The 21,150-nt window shown below is 52.3% G+C and overlaps 1 protein-coding gene and 1 pseudogene across 3 annotated transcripts in view; one reads left to right on the top strand and one right to left on the bottom strand.

Moving 5' to 3' along the window:
* Positions 1–21,150, bottom strand: part of LOC146337528 (protein CFDP2 pseudogene) — a 471,985-nt pseudogene that overhangs the window by 297,434 nt on the left and 153,401 nt on the right. The window lies entirely within an intron of this gene.
* SIX5 (SIX homeobox 5) lies at positions 10,801–21,084 on the top strand. The gene is made up of 3 exons (XM_084814787.1): positions 10,801–11,600; positions 15,313–16,565; positions 17,778–21,084. Exons 1-3 carry the CDS (start codon positions 10,801–10,803, stop codon positions 18,395–18,397), a joined length of 2,673 nt encoding a protein of 890 aa, XP_084670913.1. The 3' UTR covers positions 18,398–21,084.

Below are 21,150 nucleotides of genomic sequence, written 5' to 3'. Positions count from 1 at the left end.
GCCATCGTATAAGCGCCTGGGGAATCATCGATGCAGCCGGGTTTGGGGGCTGCAGCACCTCTCAATTTAGACATTAAACATTGCCATGATACTAACTACAGGCAAATCTGCTAAGGATGATCAAAAGGTGGAGAAAAACCAGGGAAAGGCAGAGAGAGGTACAGCTACAAAAAGAATTACATAACCAGGGAGGAACCTAGGATATCCTTGAAAAACAGATATTTGAGGTTCCTGTGTGAATGCACACCCAAACGCAGTATCAGTCCTCTCCCAGTCCTTCAGAGGAGTTGGGCCCCTGGGCCCATGTTGGTGGATTGGTCCCTCCTGAAGCACTATGCTGCAACGGGGGGGGGGGGCAGGCTCAGCTGCACGGACACCCCCCCCCTCCACATCCTCCCTGTCCTTCTGGCCAGTCTCCACTGAGCTAAGTTTAGAACAACAGAGACATTCCATGAGCCTAAATCGAGGAATGGAGCAGCCAGGGTTTTTGGCCGCCAGGGGACAGCTTGTCCTGGCTCCCATCTCTCCCCCACACCCAGCGTTTGCTGACATTCCCATCCCTCACCTTCTTCTGGCTACTTGACTTGTTCTAAAGCAGCACTTGGCAAACTGCCTTCCTTTGGAGAAGGGGAGCCCTTTCTACATGTCTGTAAGGAACCCCGTCCGTGTTGCAGTCGACTGGAAGCGAGGAGGGGGCAAAGATAACAAACAGTGATTCCCCTTCCCAGCAGTGGCCTGGCTATCAGGGGGGAGCAGTGAGCTGCAAGAAGGGGGAGGGTGTCCTAGCAGGTCCACTTGGGCCCACAGGCAGTGATAGTGAGGGTATCTATCAAAGTCGATAGCAGTGGTGTAGCGGAAGCAGAGCTCTCAGGGACGCAGCACCAGCACTTTTTTATTCACAGGGTCATTGACATCAACTGCCACCCTTCCTGGTATTCCCTGTTCCCTCTCGCCTGCAATTCTCACAGGAGCTGGGAGGAAATGAATTTTCAACCTGGTTCACACATCACAGCAGCAAATCGTGGGTTATTTAACCAACGCATTGCAGGATTTGTGCCGCCTGCAAGCCACTTCTGGTTTCTGTAAACAACCTCCGATCTATGCGTTCAGAGGTTATCAGCATGATATGCGAACCCAGACCAATGGCTTATTTAGGGGCTAAACAGCTCAGCAGTTAACCCATGGTTTGTTGTTGGGTTAACTGCTGGGTTGTTTAGCACCTAAACAACCCATGGGCTCAGGTTTGCACGTCACACTGGTAACCTCTGATCACTCTGATTACAAAAAATGGAAGCAGCTTGCACACAGGACACACCCTTGCAAATTGGGGTTAACCCATGGTTTGCCACCAAACGCCACATGACCTCGAATAGCCACCTAACCACAATATATTGCTCCTTGTTGTAATGTGAAGTACTTTGGGGTGGCTCACTCTTGAAGGGGCAATGAAGATCCCTTAGCTTTACAAAAGACCTGCTCTTGGTGAGGATGAAAAATGCTAGAACGGGTTTGTTGTTATGGATCAACCCAGCGGCCTACATTTTTGGACTGTCCTTGGGGGCGCTGAGACTGTCATGAAGAGTGCCTGCAGTTCAAAATTTGCCACTCCACTATGGGTCCATAGTGCAACCTTCTCCAACCTGGTCCCCTTGAGATGTGCTGGATTACAAACCATGGCTGGCTGGGGACGAAGGGGTTTGTAGTCCAGCAGATCCCAAGGGGGCCAGGTTGGAGAGGCTGCCATGCTGAGTTGAAGGGAAGCCAGCGGCAACTGGGGGTCCTTGCTTTGCCTGTTTCATCACAGGGGAAGGAATTTTATAAGTAGGATTTTTACCTCTGGTGTGTGCGTTGGAGGGGGAGAGGACGGCTCATAATTCTATGGAGAAACAGAGCAATCTGTGAATGATTCCAGTTTGGGGTGGAATCCTAACGGAAGAAGAAGGTAGGCCCCCAAAGATGATGCAAGGTTCCAGCTATCTGTCTATCCTAATCCTGCTACAAGCACAAAACAAGAAGTAGAAATATGCACAGAGCCAGTCACCCGGGTGCAAGGTCTTGTCTACAGACTACATACATCAAGTCACAAAACAAATAACATGCATATACATACATACATACACATATATCTGTGAACCGCCCACAGAGCTTCGGCTATTGGGCGGTATATATATATAATTTGTTGTTTATTCAGTCATTCACTTCCGACTCTTTGTGACTTCATGGACCAGCCCACGCCAGAGCTTCCTATCGGCTGTCGCCACCCCCAGCTCCCCCAAGGTCGAGTCCGTCACCTCCAGAATATCATCCATCCATCTTGCCCTTGGTCAGCCGCTCTTCCTTTTGCCTTCCACTTTCCCCAGCATCAGCATCTTCTCCAGGGTATCCTGTCTTCTCATTATGTGGCCAAAGTACTTCAGAGAGAGAGAGAGAGAGAGATCGCAGCATCTTACCAAAGAATCAAGCAGTTGTAAAACGGGTAGATTTTTCTAGCCTGTCTTTCAAATTCTAGGAGTGTTTTTTTGTTTTTAATTCATATCTGCTCAATGACTACCAGAGGGTTCGGCAGTGGAATTCGGGGTGGGGGGAAGAGGCCTACCTAGTTATTTTAAGTATACTGAACTTTCAATTAATAAATATTTCTACTGTTTTCTGTTAACCCAACATAAGTAAAAGGTCAAATACTGAGACCCGAAGGGAATAACAACCCCGTAGGCTGGACCTATCCTTAAAGTAATTAGGTAGGCTGAGCTTGCTATTCCCCCACCACCACCCCAGAATTCCACCCCTGATCCAAGTGGTTGTTATTGAGTAAATGTGATAAACACACCCCTGGAATTCCTTGTCTGGGCAAACAGGGATTGTTACTGCTGGATGTCAGCTCTTGGATAATACCCCACTATAGATTTTGTAGTTCGAAATTTCTAGCAGTTCGAAAGCAAGAAAGTGCAAGTAGATAAATAGGTACCGCCTCGGCGGGAAAGGTAACAGCGTTCCGTGCACCTCGGTGTTCAGTCATGCCGGCCACATGGCCACGGAAGCGTCTTCGGACAGCGCTGGCTCTTCGGCTTAGAAACGGGGATGAGCACCGCACCCTAGAGTCGGACACGACTGGTTGGGGACACCTTTACCTTTATAGATTTTGTAGGTTTAACCCTGTATGTGAATTAGGCCAGCTTCTATGTGCAACAGCGACATCAAGTGTCCATTCTGGAAATTGCAGGATGCTCTAGAGTTATGGCAAGGAAGAACTGGAATAATAACACATTGCAACATGTACGCTGCAATACTGTGCACGCTGACCTGGAAGTGAGTTCCACAGAACACAGTCTGGCTTATCTTTGAGTAAATGTGCATAGCATTCATCTGTTAGCTTTCAAAGCACTTTACATTCATTTTCTCACTAACCCTTACAAACAGCCCTGCAAGACAGGACCAGTGTTACTATCCCCATATTTCTGGTGGGACAGGGCAGGGGAGGCAGCAGTGACTGGAAGCACAGCACTTCCCTATGGGTTCCCATGTGAGTTCATGGCTAAGCTGAGATTGGAACCCAAGACTTCTGGGCTCCCGGCTCACATTTTTAGCCCCTCTGCTTCAAAAGCTGGGTACTGAAGAACCCGCAGTTCCAAAGGGTTTGCCTCTCATTAAACACCAACACAGTCTCAACCCAAGGCTGGCATCCCATGCACAGTTACTTGGGAATGGAACTCAGGCGAGTTTACTTCTGGGTAATCTGGCACAGGATTGTGCTGTAAGCTGTAAAAGAAGATCAAAAAGAATTCCGTTTTAATTGATGCCGTTATCTGGAGTCACTGTTTCAAGCATACTGTTATCCTATATTCCTGTTGCAAAGGACAGAGGAAAATGTTGAAAGCGTGGAGGAGGCCACCATTGCTGCTGCATCACTTTGGGGAAAGATTTGAGTCAAGCCATTATTGGGAACAATAGTACGGGCCTAGTGGAGAAAGGATGTTTCAACCATGTAGTCCAACACATCTGGAGGTACCATGTTGCGGCAAGGCTGGACGATTGCAACTAACTTCCCACTTCATTTAATGCCACAAAATCCTACACCTGCTTATTTTGGAAGGAAGTCCTACATGCATCGATGAGAATAGCGTGGTTGCAGGTGCCCGAGTCTTCCGAGAGAGATCTTTAGAATGGATTCATAGACCTCCAGCCTTCTTTAGGGTCTCTTTGGTGTTCCGTTTATTCAGGAGTAGGGGAGGAGAGGTTCCGTTGCTGATGCTTTCAGCAGGGGGCATTGTAGAAACGGGGTCAGAGAAATGTCTCCAAGTGGAGGCTGAGCTCTTAAGACTGGCTTTCCCTGAACCTGGTACCCTCCAGGTGTGTTGGACTACAACTTCTAGCATGCTGGCTGGGGGATGCTGGGAGTTGCAGTCTAACACATCTGCAGGAGACCAGGTTTGGGAAGGCTGCTTCAGAGTCTTTACAAAAAAGAAAGAAAAATTAATGAATGCATTGCTGAATCATAGGACCAGGGCCAGGAGGGATTATGGTTGCTCTGTGGCAAAAGAAAAACACTATTCACATGCTTAGAGTAATTTTAAATACCCTAGGTTTAAAAATTAATTCTAGATGCCAGTTTTGCCAGTCGCAGTCAAAGAGACAAAGCAAACATGCTGACCTCACCCCTGGTGGGCTGCATTCGATTTGGTGAGTCAGAAGCTGTGCAGGCCTCACATAAACCCAGAAGACGGAGATTTGGCTCAAAAATAGCAAAATCATAATCATAACCATCATAACATTTAGCATTTGTATTTCAGAGTTCAAAGCACTTCACATGCATTATCTAGTTGTAACCATTACAACAACCCTGTAAGGTCAATCAGCATCATTGTTCCCTATATTGAAGGGGGGCAGGGAATGAGGCTGAGAAAAAAATGACTTGCTTAAGGTCAGTTGCTGAGATCATGATGCCTTTGGCTGGTGCCAGGATCCCTGCTGACTCTCCAGAAGCACCACTGCTTTTAATCTTATTGTGCAGCCTGTTTTTCTGTAAACGCAACCCCTATTTTGAAAAAGCCATGCAAAAGTGGTGATTAGTTACCACCATTTCCTCCCTCAAAGGGCTCCTGTTCCTTTAAGAGATGCATCACAGGCCAAAAATGCCAACTGCCAAAGTTTTTAGTGTCTTGGAGATACAGGGGTGGGTGTGGGTGTTCACCTGTTGAATTTCTGCTTTTCCATATTTTAAGTTCCATAGGTGTGCATGGGACCCCTGAGCACAGGGCCAAGAGAGACATGGAAAAAATACCAGTGTAGTAATCATTGTCATCCAAACTTCTACAATGTATTTGTTTGTTTGTTTAAATATTTCTCTCACCTCATGGCCGAACCCCATAGTTTACAATTAAAACTGCCAAGAGAGTGAATAACAATTCGTTCATTTAAACCATGTGCCTTTGATTTTTTTTAATAATAAAATGAATAAATCATATCTTTTTTTTTTATTTATTGCATTTATATCCCACCTTTTTTCCTCTTGCAAGGAATCCAAGGCGGCTTACATCCTCCTCCTCCTCCTCCTCTCCATTTTATCCTCACAACAACAACCCTGTGGGGTAGGTTGGGCTGAAAGTCTGTGACTGGCCCTAAGTCACCCAGTGAGCTTCCGTGGCCGAGTGGGAACTAGAACCCAGATCTCCCGACTCCAAGTCCAACACTCTAGCCACCACCCTGGAATTCGAACCATAATGGAGGGATGTAAACACCGGGGTCCTGCAAGGATCTGTACTCAGACTGGTGCTTTTTAACTTGTTCATAAATCTTCTGGAGTTAGGGATGAGCAGTGAGGTGGCCAAGTTTGCTGACGACATCAAATTATTTAGGATGGTAAAAATAAAAAGGGGTTGTGAAGAGCTTCCAAAGGATCTCTCCAGCCTGGGAGAATGAACATGACAAGGGCAAATGCAGTTCAGTGTAAGCGAGTATAAAGCAACGTATGTTGGCAGCGGGGAGGGGACCCCCTCTGGAGTAAATCCATTGGAGTCACTCGAAGTTATACAAGCAGCGGAACAAGGTGGACCAATTCTGATTGGCAGGTGGGGGGAACTGTCCCTGAATATTCCCATACATTAAAATCTACTTGCAGATAGAAAACCAGCATAGCAAGCAAAGTGCTTGTCCAAAGGAAGCAGCAGAAGAAGCAAACTTTCTTCCCTGACATTCTTGTTTTCCACTTACGGGGATGATTCAAAATATGATCTCCCACCAGCTGTCTGAAGTGGTATGGTCCATCCTGCCCCCCCAGAACTCTGTTTAGTTCCAGCACATGTGGAGACCCTCTCTCTTTCTCACAGAATGCAAAAGAGGGGACAGGGTTTTATCAGAGACAGTCGGACTACTGGCCATTCACAGCACTCCCTCTTTTCTTTCTCCTCCGTAACAAACAAACAAACAAACAAACAAACCTCAAGCCAGCTGTTAAAAACCCATCTTAAACAAACAGCAGCAGCAGACAAAAGGCAATTAAAAAAAGATCAACACCAATTAAAAGCCACTAAAGGCTAGATAGAGATGACATTGCAGTCTTTCCCTGGTGCCTAAAGAATTGCAGCAAAAGTCGCCAGGTGAACATGCCTAGGAGGGGAGTGACAAAGTTTGGGTGCCACCAAAGAAAAGGCCCCTCTCTCATAGCCACCCAACTAACAGCCAAGGCAGGGGCACCTGCAGAAATGAGTCTAAGGAAGGTGCTAATTAGCAGGGCAGGTTAATGCAGGAGGAGATGTCCTTCCCATAGCACGGTCCCAGGCTGTTTAGGGCCTGGAAAGTTCATGGGTAGTATCCAATAGTGCTCCTACACAGAGTAGACCCGTTGAAGTGAATGGGCCTAGTCTACATAGGTCTATCATTGGCTACTGCCCCACGCCTAGCACTTTGAATTGGGCCCATGGACAAGTGAAAATCTTTTAGCACAAGGATAGGGTGCATTTGCTTTAAAGCAGGGGTTGGCAATTTGTGGCTCACCAAATGTTTCGGCCTACAACTCTCATCAGCCCCAGCCAGCATAGCCAATGGTGAGGGATGATGGGAGTGATAGGGCAAATCATTTGGAGGGCCACAAGTTGCCCACTTCCGCTTTAAAGCCATCTATGGGGCGGGGGGGGGAGGAGACAAGGGTCCTCTAACAGACTGGCTCTACTTTGCTTGGGGGATGTCTGGAGGGGCATCTGGTTCACCACCATGAGAAACAGGATCCCAGCAAGGTGGATCTTCTGCCCAAATCACCAGGGTTGTTCTTCTGGAGTTCTGGTTGACAAGAGTCCTGTATATCAGGGGTGAGCAACTTACTGTCACGATGCCCTAACGCAGGCACGATGCCCTAACGCAGGGGTGGGCAACTTCTGGCTCTCCAGATGTTTTGGCCTACAACTGTCATCATCCCTCACCATTGGCCATCCTGGCTAGGGCTGTTGGGAATTGTGGGCCAAAACATCTGGAGGGCCACAAGTTGGCCAACCCTGCCCTAACGCATGATGTTGTAGCTTTCCATGTAGCGGCTGGAAACACAGCCTCCGTTTGGGGCAAACCAACCAGTCACATCCCAACCTGCTGTCGCCTGAGATACACAGAGCTGCTCGGCAGGAAAGGACTGCGCACATCAGAACAGAAGACCCTTGCCAGATCAGACCAAGGGTCCATCTAGTCCAGCATTCTGTTCCCACAGTGGCCAACCAGCTGCCCACCGGAAACCCACAAGCACATCCCAGCCACTTCTCACCTTGTCCTCTTCCTTGGACATCCCCTCCCAACTGTGCCTTGATGCCCATTGGCCAATTCAGTTGTGGCTGTCAATCAAAGTCACCCCCATCCATAAAGGATATAACATGGCCTGAAGCCCCTTTTGAGTTGTCTCTTCCTGGTCCCTGCCTGGCGCTAAGGAACATCAGCAGGAGATTCTGATGTACATCAAGTACTCCCTTAGCTTTCTCAGTTACTGGTTTTAGGTAGACCAGGGGTAATATCCAATGTCAGTCCTACATAGAGTTGACTCATTGAAATGAATGGGACTTGTTAGTCACAACTAACTTAAGCCCCATTCGTTTCAATGGGTCTATTCTACATAGGCCTAACGTTGAATACTACCCCAGGATTTCTGGAGGGGGATTTGTTTTCCTGTTTTATTTGCATCCTCACTATTTTCTTACCGCTACCCTATTTTTACCTTTACTTACTTAAGGTGCAATCCTAGGTATGGTTCGACAGAAAAAAGCCCTACAACTCCCAGCATTTCCCAGACAGCCATGTTGGCTGGGGGATGCTGGGAGTTGTAGGACTTCTGTCTAAGCATGCATAGGACTGCACCCTTAATTGGATTACTGGGCTGGATAAATTTCCCTGTTTGCAACTTCAAAGGTTGGTTGTGTGTCGTCGTCCCCCCCCCCCCCACGCTGCCTAGACTGTTTGGGCTGCACTTACCGGGTGCCAAGTGAAGCACTGAGGAGGGGAAGGGAAGACAGGCGACGTACTGGTCAGAGTCGTCTCGGGTTTACTCGGCTGTCTTCCTCCCAAGTAGATGTTAGACAGCGCAGGGGCCCTGCCCACTCTCCACGTGAACTAGCTGATTAAGGGCCCCAGTGGCAGCAAGCAGAGAAACCTTGACGGGTGTGTGGTGCAGTGACCTGCCCTCCTGGACTGGCGCTGGCCAGCGTGCAACTGCGACACTCCTGGCTCTCCATAAGGTGTTGGACTGCCACTCCCAGCAGCCCTCGCCAGCACAGCCAATGGAAAGGCATGATGGGAGTGGCAGTCCAACAATATCAGGTTTGCCACCCATTGCTCACCGCTGCTATATATGGTCAGGGGTTCCAAGTGTGGGTCATGACCCCAGTGGAGCTCCTGCAAGAGGGGCCTGGGATCACAAGGCCCCCGCGATCCTTGCTGTTATCTCTGGCTTGCAAGAAGAAATCGTGTGCAAAATGATGCATGGTGTGGAGAAAGTGGACAGGGAGCCATTTTTCGCCCTTTCTCAAAATACTAGAACCCAACGGGGTCCTCTCATGAAGCTGATTGGTGGGAGATTCAGGATGGATAAAAGGACGGACTTCTTCGCACAGCGCAGAATCAAACTATGGATGCTGTTGCACTCGTGTCCTGCTTGCAGGTTTCTCACAGGCAGCTGGTCAGCCACTGTGTGAACAGACTGCTGGACTAGATGGACCCCAGGTCTGATCCAGCAGGCTTCTGCTGATGTGCTTAATGGCAGTCACATAAGGAGAGAGAATAGGTTGGGCAGGGGCCTGCAGGAGGCAAGCGAGGGTCTGTGTGGAAGATACTTTAGAAGCGGGTCTTGGAATGTTGTCAGATTTCACAGCCACTCAATGGCAAATCCAGCATGGCCACGTCATAATGTTTAAGAGCGCGGGGGGGGGGGGGGGAGGCTGTATGGCCTGCAAGGGATCCAACAAGGCACATTGGCACCTGAAGCACATTGGATCCCAAACCACCAGGAGGACATTCTCCAGCACAAGACCCATTGAACTGGATGGGAAAAGATGCTGAGTCAGGCAAAAGGCCTGGGAAGCAGGTATTCGTAGGGGCAGAAGATATAGCCCGGAGGCCGAGTTCGCCAGGGTGCACCTGCACTTTCTAATCAGCAGGGGCGCTGATGTCATCTGCCACCCCCCTCAGACTCCCCTGTTCCCTCTGAGCTTCGCTGCAATTCTCACAGCAGCTGGGAGGAGAGGCATTTTCCCCAGTAACAGTGTATGGTCCCCGGTTGTAATGCAAAGTCTTTTGTGGTGGTTTGGTCTTGTATGGGCGTTGAGACCCTTTGGCTTTAGACAAGACCTGTTCCTGGTGGAGATGGAAACTCCTAGAACTGGTTTGTTTCTGTGGATCAACCCAGCTGCCGGCATTTTTGGAATCTCCTTGGGGGCACCGGGACTGTCGGGATGAGCGCCTGCACTTTGAAATTCCCCACTACACCACTGGCAGAGGCGGCGCAAACGGGTCTATAATGGGTGGCAGAGGAATGCCCTGCATAGCTGCGCGATGTCTTTGGATTGGAAGCCCCCCCCGCCCCCGCCCCCGCCCCCAGAAAAGAAACCAACGGCGCAATCGGACGCCACGTTTAACCAGGAAAGAACGCCCCACAGTGCTCACTGGGTCTCGCCTCCCAAGCAGCGCCGTTGGGGAGGGCAACCGGGGCTCTGCGGAAACCCCGTGTCCGGGGCTGGGGGGGAGGGGAGGGGAGGGGTCCGGGGAACTGGCGGGGCGCGGAATCCGCCAAGCGCCCGGGCGCCGCAGCCTCCGCGGCGGAGCGGGACAGCGCGCGGCCAGGCGCGCGTAAGACAGACGGAGAGCTCTGGTGGCAGGAGGAGGAGCCCGGGAGGAAAAGTAGGAAGGACGAAGGGAGGAGAAAGGAAAGTTAGGGGGAAGGGGCGGGGGGAGGGAAAGCACAGGGAAAGGGGGGCCGGCGAGGAAGGAGGGGGAGAAGTGGGGGGAGAGGGAGGCCGCGGCGGTGGGGGGCGAGGCTGGAGTTTGCGCGAAGTTGCAAGGGCCGGGGCGGGGAGGTTCGGGCGGGCTGGCTCGGGGGGCGGCGAGGATCGGCGGGGGCGGGCGCCCCAGGTGCGGGGCGGGCGAGAGCTGCGGCTGGGGGAGACGCGGCGCGGGGGGGGCGGCTCGTGCCTCGTAGGATGCGGAAAGGGGGCGGCGGCGCCCAAGGGGGAGGAGGCCCGCACGGCTAGGGGGGAGAGGCGGAGGGGGAGGGGAGGCCGGAGGGGGAGGGGACCGGGCCGGAGGCGGGCGAGGGGGGCCGGAATCCCGCGCCCGAACATGGCCTCCTTCCCCGCGGGTCCCGCGGAGCCTCCCGGCCGAGGCCCAGCGGCGGAGGGGGCGGCCGAGGGCGCCGCCGAGGAGCCGCGCAAACTTCGGCCAACTCCGGCGCCGGCCCAGGCGGAGTCCGGCGGCGGCGCGCCGGGCGCGGCCGCCGCGGGGGCGCCTCGCCCGCCCCCGTGCCCGCCGCCGCCGCCGCCCCCCGCCGCCTCGTCGGCGGCGCCGCCGTCGCCGCGCTTCTCGGCCGAGCAGGTCTCGTGCGTGTGCGAGGCGCTGCTGCAGGCGGGCGACCCGGGCCGGCTGGGCCGCTTCCTGGGCTCGCTGCCGGCCGACGACGAGGCGCGCTGCCTGGAGGCGCAGGCGGGCGAGAGCCTGGCCAAGGCGCGGGCGCTGCTGGCCTTCCAGCGCGGGGACTTCGCCGAGCTGTACCGGCTGGTGCAGAGCCGGCCCTTCGGCGCGCCCCACCACCCCTTCCTGCAGGACCTGTACCTGCGCGCCCGCTACCGCGAGGCCGAGGCGGCGCGGGGCCGCGCGCTGGGCGCCGTCGACAAGTACCGCCTGCGCAAGAAGTTCCCGCTGCCCAGCACCATCTGGGACGGCGAGGAGACGGTGTACTGCTTCAAGCGCCGCTCCCGCGCCGCTCTGCGCGACTCCTACGGCCGCAGCCGCTACCCGAGCCCCGAGCAGAAGCGCCGCCTGGCCCGCGACACCGGCCTCTCGCTCACGCAGGTCAGCAACTGGTTCAAGAACCGGCGGCAGCGCGATCGCAGCGGCGGAGGCGCCGGCACGCCCAGCAAGAGGTGAGAGCCGCGCCGCGCCGGAGCGCGCCCTCTGGGCATGGGCAGAGCGCGCCTCCGCCGGCCCCGCCACAGCGTCCGGGGCGCACGGCCAGCCGGCTGCGCTGCGGAAACGGGATGTTGCTTCTGCTAGGACTGCCGCCCCTAGCGCAGCCTTCTGCAACCGGGGCTCCTCCGGATGTTTTGGACCTCAGCCCCCATCAGCCCTGGTTCCATTGGCCATGCTGGCTGGGGCGAAAGGGAGTCGAAGTCCCAAACAGCTGGAGGGCACCGGGTCCAGGAAGGCTGCCCTGGCACAGTGAAGTAGGCAGGACCTCCCTTGGAGGAGGCTCACTCAGATGGCATTGAAGGTGGGAGATTCAGAGGGAAAAGGAAGGATTGCTCCGCACAGCGCATAGTGAGACCGCAGCATTCACTCCCAGCGAATGGCCATCAATGTGGAGGGCTTCAAAGGGGGGGTTAGACAAAGATCTCAATGTCTACTAGTCCTGATGGCTATGTGCTACCTCCAGGATCAGGTAGTATGCCTGTGTACACCAGTTGCTGGGGAACACGGGCAGGTGGGTGCTGTTGCACTCATGTCCTGCTTGTGGGTTTCCCAGTCAGCTGGTTGGCCACTGTGTGAACAGAATGCTGGATGAGATGGACCCTTGGTCTGATCCAGCAGGGCTCTTCTTCTGTCCTTAAAGGCGCACACACATCACTCCATATGCCAGGAGTGGGCAACTCGTGATGCTCCAGATGTTTTGGCCTACAGCTCCCATCAGCCCTCACAATAGGCTATGCTGGTTAGGGCTGGAGGGCCATAAGTTGCCCACCCTGGCCATACGCATACAATTGGGAGCAGGGGGACGTTTCAGTCATGCAGACAGTTTGAACCCACACCTCTGGGTTTGGGGGAAATTGTTCCCTAGTAAAGAAAGAATCCTCAACTCTCCTAGGGGACCTTAAAGTAACAGGGAAGATTTTGGAAGCTGTTGGGGGACTCCAACATGCTTTGAGTCTTCTGTGGAAGGCTCCAGTTTCCAGACAGACTCAAACCCACATCCTGTAGGGACTTAGGATGATTTGTTTTAAACAGTGGCAATTTTAGTGTAAGGATTTATTTATTTTTATGTGAAATTATCTTTAGGCCACCTTTACGAGTAGAACCCTCTCAAGGTGGCATACAAGATAAAACTCATACAAAGTGGATACAGTAGAAATCAAGAAGTACATATTCAGTAAAAAAAATTCCATAGAAACAGAAATTACCAATAAAACTAGCAGCCCAAGACACAACAGGAAGGCCAGTGTAAACAGGTGGTCTTCAGGGCTTTTCTGAAAACTCTCAAAGAAGGTGCCTGGCAAACCCTCCTCCCCACTGCCAGTGGAAAGCCCAGGTGCTTTTTAAAAAACAGTGTATCCATCAACTCTGAAGAAATATATTCATGGGATGTATGGGGGTCCCCACGCTTGTGCCCCCTTCTGTAATTCTTCTCCCAGTATTCTAGAAAATATACATCAGTCTTCCCTAACCTGGTGCCCTCCAGATGGGTCAGATTACAACCCCAGCATCTCCTGGGGGTGGTGGGAATTGTAGTCCCAACACATCTGGAGGACACCAGGTTGGGGAAGGAAGATGTACAGTCTCAATAGAGGGAACCCTGTCCCTTGTACATCCTGTTGGTGTCATCCCCTGTCCCAAATTTAGACAAATCAAGAGCACAGAAAGGCCAAAACTTGGCAAAAACTATGGGGGACCCTAAAGCTCAACACGATCTTGTGCAAGAGAGTCAGACGCACATGGTGAGCCTTACTTCCAAGTAAATATATGTTGGATTGGGCTGTAATGCAGGAATTAGGAGTTGGTGATGCAGGGCCTTGCTGACACTCCCCCCCCCCCCCGCCTAGTCTGTCCTGGGCTACTTGGGAAGGATGCACTGACAAGAGCAAAAAAGCAGGAGATGTTTCTAAGGAGGATGTCCAATGCATGTGTCTCTCTTCTGCCTCCCCTATATGTAGAGGAGGTTTTAAAAAAGAGTCTGTCTTTGTCAGCCTGCTCCCCTTCCCTCCACAAACAAAAGCTAGAAACCACTTAAGTTTGAGAAAGTTCCAGCTCATTCCTGTTACCAACTGTTCAGTGGGGTGGAATGAAGAACAGCCGTGCTGGCTATTCCAGATGTTCTTGCAGCTGGATTCTCCCCACCCCTTCTCTCTCTCTCTTTCTCTGGGTTAAAACTTTGCCTCAAGTTAGCAGCACTGGCACTCAGCCACAACGTGGACAGGGCTGCTCCTAGCTCTTCCCCTTTGTTGTGAAATGTGAATCCCGGCTTTGAATTTCCTTTGGGTTTCCTTTTTTTTCCATCCTGTCCCCTCCCTTCCCACTGGGAGGGTGAGAACGACAGCCATCACCTTGCCTCATGAACCTAGAACATCAGTCCATCTCTCTTGTCTTGTCTTGTCTTGTCTACAGTCGCCTTCCCCAACCTGGCACCATCCAGGTTGGCTAGACTACAACTCCCATCATCCCCAGGCAGCACAGTGATGTAGGAGAAAAGGCCTCTCAATAATTCTTGGGCGTGATAACTCAATGAACCCTTTATGCCAGAGGCAGGAGGAATTCTTCTTGCTGGGGGACACGAGCAGGAGGGGGCAATTGCACTCACATCATGCTCATGGGCTTCACAGTGGCGCCTGCTTGGCCACGATGGGAAACAGGATGTTTGACCAGAAGGGCCTTTGGCCTGATCCAGCACCTCTCTTCTTGCATTCTTACTCCCACCTTCTCAAATAAGCCCCAGAATCTGGGTCTGGAAAGGCGGAGTCCGCCACTTGTCCTGGTCCAAAGAAATGGAGATTGCCAGAGAGAGAGAGAGAGAGAGAGAGAGTGAGGGGGGGGGCGTCCTTTCAGAACTAAGCCCATAGGTGGGGGCATGGATGGGGTCAGTGATGCTTTGTCGGGGGAGGTTTTTCCCCTCCCCTTTGCCCAAAGCTTTTCGCCCTGCTGCCACTACCTTGCTGTGGCTGCTGAGCAATTGCCCAAGAGCTTCCTATCCTGAACCTGCAACACGATCAGATCAGCTCAGCATGAGCAGCCAGCGTTGCCTTTGGGTGATCATTTGTGTTTGAGATATTTTCCTGGTGCCAACGATCTGGCTGTGTGGGTTGTGTTACGATAGTGAGAAGTAAAGATCACTTAGGTTGTTTTCCTGTGTACTTTGATTCAACCAGTGTGTGTGTGTGTATATTCCTACCACTGCTTCCAGCCTTCCCCAACCTGGTGCCCTCCAGATGTGTTGGACTACAACTCCCAGAATCCCCCACCAGCCATGCTGGGGATTATAGTCCAATACATTTGGAGGGCACCAGGTTGGCGAAAGCTGGTGTATTCCGTTCTGTTTTCTTAATTCGCTTTGTAAAATAGGCCAACGAAAGCTTGTGTGACATTGGTTCAGTTAGGCTGCGTTCAAATGACCAAAAACGTTAGCAATTACACTGAGTACTGCACAGTAGCCTTCTCTAACCTGGCACCCTCCAGATGTGCTGAACCGCAACTCCCACCTCCTCCTGGTCATTGGGGATGATAGGGGTTGTAGTCCAACACATCTGGAGGGTGCCAGCTTGGGAGAAACTGCTCTGAGGAGGCTTTCCATTTTATAGTGTTCTTGCTACAGTTTAACACATTTGGGTTTGGGGGGGGGAATTCTTCACCCAATCTTTCCTCTAACTACAGCGAGTCCGATGGCAATCCCAGCACGGAGGATGAGTCCAGCCATGGCCCCGAGGAAACAGAAGTGGCCATGGGGATTTCCACCACCTCTGAAGGGGTGTCGTCCTCCAGCCTTTTCCTGCCAGCCGCTTGCTCCAGCGCCTCTTCCATCCTTCTCAACGGGAACTTCATCACCGCCAGCTCTTCCACCATGCTCCTCAACGGGGGATCCGTCATCCAGACCCCCAGCGGAGGCGTCATCCTGAACGGGCTGGCCCTGGGGGAGAACCAAACCATTACCCTCAGCCCCGTGGCAGCCCCCAGCCCACCCATCCTCCTTAACGGCTCCTCCACCCTGTTGAGCGGCAAATCCTCGGCCCCCAACAACAGCCAGGAGCTCTCCAAGGGTCCCCAGGAACCCCTTCCCTCAGCCACTGTCATCCTCAGCCCGGGGTCTCTCCAGGGGGAGGTGAAGTCGGAAGCGGCCGAGGCGTTAGCATTTGGTGTGGAGGTGAAGTCAGAGGCTGTCCCGCCACTCTTGTCTCTCCCTGATGCCGCCACGCTCCTCTCTGACCACAAGGGGGCCCTGTTGGCGGCTGTTTCCATGTCGCAAGTTGTCCCATCCAACGAAGAGGCCCCTGCAGCCACCCACCTGCCCCCAGCACCTCAACCGTCAGTCACATCCACTCCTCAGATCGTCCCCCTCGCCAAATTGGTCCCTGCTACTCAAGCCCTGCCCGTGGCCACGGTTAGTGGCCATGTTACCCTGGCGCCACCATCTCCTGCTACCACGGCCACGCCGCTACTTTCCATCCCAGGGTCTTCTGCAGCTCAGGCTACAGTTCTCCATGTTCCTGCCCCATCCCTGGTCCCCATCAGCCAGGTGTCGCCTCCCTCCCAGGTAGTGCCTTTGTCCCAGCCCGTTTCAGGGACCCAGGTGCTCTCCCCACCTCAGATGGTGCCCATATCCCCCACCCAGATCTACACCGTACCACAGGGGGCGCCTGCCCCTCAGCTCGTCTCCCTACCCCAGGTGGCCCAGGGGTCTCAGATTATCTCATTGCCCCAAGTGGTGCCCACCTCCCAGGTCGTGACGCTGCAGCAGAGCATGGGCAGCCCCATCCAGATCTTGACTGGCGGTGCCCCCATCAAACTTGGGCCCATGGCAGGGACACCACAGGCAGCCGTGGCAGGTGGAAATCTTGGCCAGAGCAGTGTGCATCTCATCAACACCAACGTAGGCATGACAGCGCTACAGCTCCCAGGCGCTGCGCCAGGTATCCACCCTGGGTGGAGAGTGGTTGGGAAGGCTTGGGAGAACGAGGCGAGTGTTGCCCAGAACTATCACGGTGCCTAATTGGTGCTTAGCACCAGCAGTGGGGACTAGTTACCCTCTGAAGCAGCCTCCCCCAACCTGGGGCCCTCCAGATGTGTTGGACCACAGTGCCCATGAACCCAAGCCAGCTGTGGATGCCTTGGGTTGATTGGAATTGTAGTCCAACACATCTGGAGGGCCCCAGGTTGGGGGAGGCTGCTCTGAATAATAATCGACCTAATTTTACTGATGGGCAGGTTGCCGCCGTAGGTACAGCGGCATCTGTGCCAAACCTGCAGTCAGTAGAATTGACCATTAATGAGAAGCAGGATTATTGTCTCTAAAATAGACCCCTGTTGTTAAAAGGGCATAAATCACGTCTGTGGCCCTCTGGAAGTTTTGGCTGGCCACTCCCATCGGCCCTAGCCAACATAAGCCTGTGGTTTAGGGATAAAGGGAGTTGGAAGCCAAAACAGCTGGAGGGCCACACCTTGCCCACTGTGGGTGCAGATGCAAGGCTTACCAAGCCATCCAGACAGATGGGGCTGGGGGTCAAAGCTCAGCGGTAGATCACAGGTTTGGGGTGCAGGAGGTTCTATGTCAGATGTCAGATTCCTGATAGGAGGTGCCGGGTCCAGTTTCGGGGGGGTCCTTGGGCAAGCCAGCCTCAGTGGGCCCCCTCCCTCAGTGTGTCTGTCTTCTCAGGACCATGGTCCCCAGCTGCTCGTACTCCTCCTCATCATCATGGCTACCTCTGGCTTGCTTGACAGGCAGCCAGGGCGCAAGGAGACCGCGGCATCTGCTGCTGCTTCTCCTCTCCACCTCCGTCGTCTGGGCCAGAGCGAGAGGCAGGTGGACCAGCAGGCAGCAAGGGGGAGGAGGAGGAGCGACTCCAGGGGGCTCATGTCAGTGGGCCCCTGCTGGGGTGTGGCCCTCGGCAGGTGCCCGTCCATGCCAACTCTGCACCGGGCCTGCCTGACGTTGGCAGTTTAAAGGATCTCCAGTGCCGTGGCCCGGACCGAGAGGCCTTCAAAATTCCCTTAGTAGTTAAATCTGGGGTCAGGTAGGCAGGGTCCATATTTACTGGCTGGGTGGGCAGGGAGAGGCAGGAAGCCAGGGCTCCAGGGATCTTTCTTGGCCTGAAACCTGAGGGGCACTTTCCTTTCCAACCTAGGTAACATTCTCCTGACCAACCCGGCGACAGGCAGCGGCACCATCGTGACTGGTGTGGCTCTGCAGCAGGGCAAGCTCATCCTGACGGCCACCTTCCCAGGCGGCATGCTGATGGCCCCCATCCTCTCGGCTCCAACAGCCCCCGCTTTGGCCCTCCCTATCAAGCAGGAAGTGACGGTGACCGCCCCAGCCACCCTGGAGGTCAGTGAAGGCAGTGGCGTGTTGCTCCCGGGGGTGACTTCTGTGCTGCCGTCCGGAGTCTCTCCTCTCTCTGCCTCTGACAGCACTGGGCGAACTGACTTGGCATTCGGCGCAGACTCCAGCCAGGCCGGCCTGCTTTCAAACTTCTCCCAGCCAGAAGGCCTGACCATGTCCCAGCAGCAAGTGGTGTGGTCCAGCCCGGTCAGCATGGATCTGCAAGGCCCCAGCTCAGAGGGGCTGTTTGAGATGGACAAGAGTGCCATGGAGGACCATAGCGGCTTGCTCCGGCTCCCCGAGGGCGACGGCCTCTTGCTGGATGCCTCTGGGGGTGATCCCCTGGAACCCGAGGCGCTCGACTCCGAGGAGAAGGTGCTGACTCAGCTGCAGTCAGTGCCGGTGGAAGAGCCTCTGGACTTATAAGACAAGGCGGACTCCGGTGCGATGGGTGGGAGTGTTGTCACCTGCCTGCGGGACACTCTTTTTAACCTGCAATCCTCGGCCCCTGCTCCTGCCATTCCTCACACCAGCTGTTGGTTTGGGGATGCTAGAAGTGCCTTGATAAGGGAAACACTTTCTCGCATGTGTGAACCCTCGCCCCATCCCCTGCAACCAGGGCTGGTTGCACCCTTTTTGCAGGGGTGAACAAACACTACAGCACAAAAACACAAGAGCAATCCCTGCTCCCCGCACGCACACGCACACTAACCAAAATGTGCAACTGCCCACCCAGCAACCTGAGTGCCGCCTTGTGGCCGCCAGTAGAGTAGCAAACACTACCTTCACTTGTTTTCTTTGGAGGCTGCCTCAGCTCCAGCATGTGGGTTGTGGGTGTCCTCCCTTCATTTCTTGCCTATTAGACACTCATGTGGTCTCTTCCGAGTCATGATGCAGCTTGGAAAGTTAGGAAATCCCCACTAACGGTGGGGGCAGGGAGCACTTATGTGACAAGATGAGGTTTCCTTTCCCCTCCTCCATGGTGCTAGGGATGGGCTTCAGGTGCTACTGTGATCCCAAATCCCACTCGGGAGGGGCAGGGAGAATCTCTGTTTTCCCAGCGCTTGGTTTCTGTTCCAGTTAAGGAGTGACAAGCCTGTGCTCTTTCCTAGGGGAAGGGAGCATGCATGCTGGCTTCGCACTGGCTTTTAGGACTCAGCGTAGAGGTATCCATGCAATCCTACAGAGTTATCCCGCTCTAAATTGGAACACTGGCTCTAGAAAACAATGCAGACATTATTCCAGTCCTCCAGGGCAGAAAAGCCTGGCTAGAATGTCTCCTTTTCTCTCTTTCTCTCTCTCAGTCTTTAGGGCTCATGCTTTGTCTGTAGAATAGCTTTCTAGCATTTCATGCAGGCAGGAGAGCAAAGAAAAGTTTGGACTACAGTCCTACGCAGGAATAGTACAAGAAGCACATTTGTTTAAATGAGATTGGATTCAGCACAAGTTAGTCCTACAATTAACAGGTACATGCAGATAATTTTTATATATGAATTCACAGTCTCTCAAACTACAATAAAATGAGTTACTGAAGGTGCAATCCTACACTAACTTCCCTGGGAGTGAGCACCATTGAACTCGGTGTGACTGACTTCTGAGTAGACATGTATAGGATTGTGCTATCAGTCTCTTAAATCACAGTGAAATGACTTCTAGTTGCACCATAATATTCTTCTGTATTTAGGGTTGGGGAAAGTAGACACATGTTAACCAGGGACACCTGAGGGTGGGGTGATAGTTTGACAGAAATATCATGCAGTTGGACTTAAGTGATCACTACCCCATTAAAGTATGATTGCAAACTTGAGTTTGTCCCAAACATTCCCTGAGACTAATGTTTCCTTTGTAACCTCCAAATCCTAAAATTAGCAAGTGGTCTGATGTTTTCAAGACTGATGATTTTTAGAAGAAAGGTAATTTAAAACCCATTATTTTCCCATAATTTCTGTAACCCAGTGGCAACTTTCCTTCCAATATATTTAATGGTATTTTTTTATCATGAGGTAAAAGGGGAAAAATAAACTACATTGTAAAACATTTTCTTACACTACATCCATGTAATGGATGGGGAACTTTAAGACCTTGAGCAATTTTTGAGATTGAAGGCCATGCTGTGGGGTTGAAGGAATTTTGAAATACTGAACCTGTTCCAGTCAGGGAATGAATTCGGAACTTCCTGTAAATAAAATGGCCTTTACAGAGCTGGTTTTGGGCCAGAGGTAGGTGGGTGGGTGGGAAATCTTGAGCCATGGAGTAAGCCAGCATCTTGAACATACAAACAGGCTGTTCACCTCTTTTCTTACTTTCATTGAGAAGCACCTTTGATTTTTCTAATGCATTTTTGAAAAAATTCCATGTACCTCACAAGCAAAAGTATATTGTTCTGGAGAAGGGCCATAGCTCAGTGGTAAAGCATGTGCTTTGCAGGCAAATCCTCACAGGTTTAATCCCCAGCAGCATCTCCAGCTAGTGCTGGGAAAAACTTTTCTCTGAAACCCTGGAGAGCCACTTTCAGTCAGTGTCGACATACTGAGCTAGATGAACCAAAGGTCTGAGGTTGGTATAAGGCAGCTTCCTAGCTCTTTAGTACTAGAAAACAGTGCAGACAATTCTACAGAAGGGACAATTCGTTTCAGTCCTCCAGGGCAGAAATTCCTGGCTAGAGTGCCTTTTTTTGTTTGTTTATGGGCCTATGCTCGCTTGATCCCATTTCAGAACCACTCAGTATCCACAAAGGTTTTCACTGAGGTTGAATCTGTTCAAAAACAGCTGTTAGAGGGCATTGTTGTCATCTGAGACTCCCCAGCTTGGGTCCATCAGCAGATTTCATTGTAAAGAAAAAGAAAAAATCATTGTTGACATCTATGTGGAAAGAAATCCCATCACTAATGTAAAATGGTGGACTAGCTGTTCTTTTCCTCTCTGCTGCCTTTTCCACAATCATTTCAGTTGTCTGACCAGGCCTCTCTCTTCCCAACCAGGTACTACAGCATTAAACCCTTTCCCACAGTTTGTGAGACGCAATCATTTCTACAAGATATTTTTATATCTTTTGTTGTTTTTTAATGTGTATTTGTGTCTTTTATATATATTTTATATATATAAATATATTTTATCCTAAAGCTCTGTATGTGTGTGTATTCATCTTGTTACTGTATCAAGCTCTGCTGGAAATTCAC

The sequence above is a fragment of the Heloderma suspectum genome, chromosome 10, assembly GCF_057233095.1.
Source record: "Heloderma suspectum isolate Gila_16-S chromosome 10, 16-S_ref, whole genome shotgun sequence".
Classification (NCBI taxonomy): domain Eukaryota; kingdom Metazoa; phylum Chordata; class Lepidosauria; order Squamata; family Helodermatidae; genus Heloderma; species Heloderma suspectum.
Note: the sequence above shows the minus strand (reverse complement) of the source record. Positions and strands in the feature narration are given on the sequence as shown.

Bases quoted from the DNA above. Each gene is read 5' to 3' on its own strand.
- SIX5 (XM_084814787.1), top strand. From the start codon at position 10,801: ATGGCCTCCTTCCCCGCGGGTCCCGCGGAGCCTCCCGGCCGAGGCCCA. The intron at 11,601-15,312 runs GTGAGAGCCGCG...CTCTAACTACAG, and splicing joins GCCGGCACGCCCAGCAAGAG to CGAGTCCGATGGCAATCCCA. The intron at 16,566-17,777 runs GTATCCACCCTG...TTTCCAACCTAG, and splicing joins GCTCCCAGGCGCTGCGCCAG to GTAACATTCTCCTGACCAAC.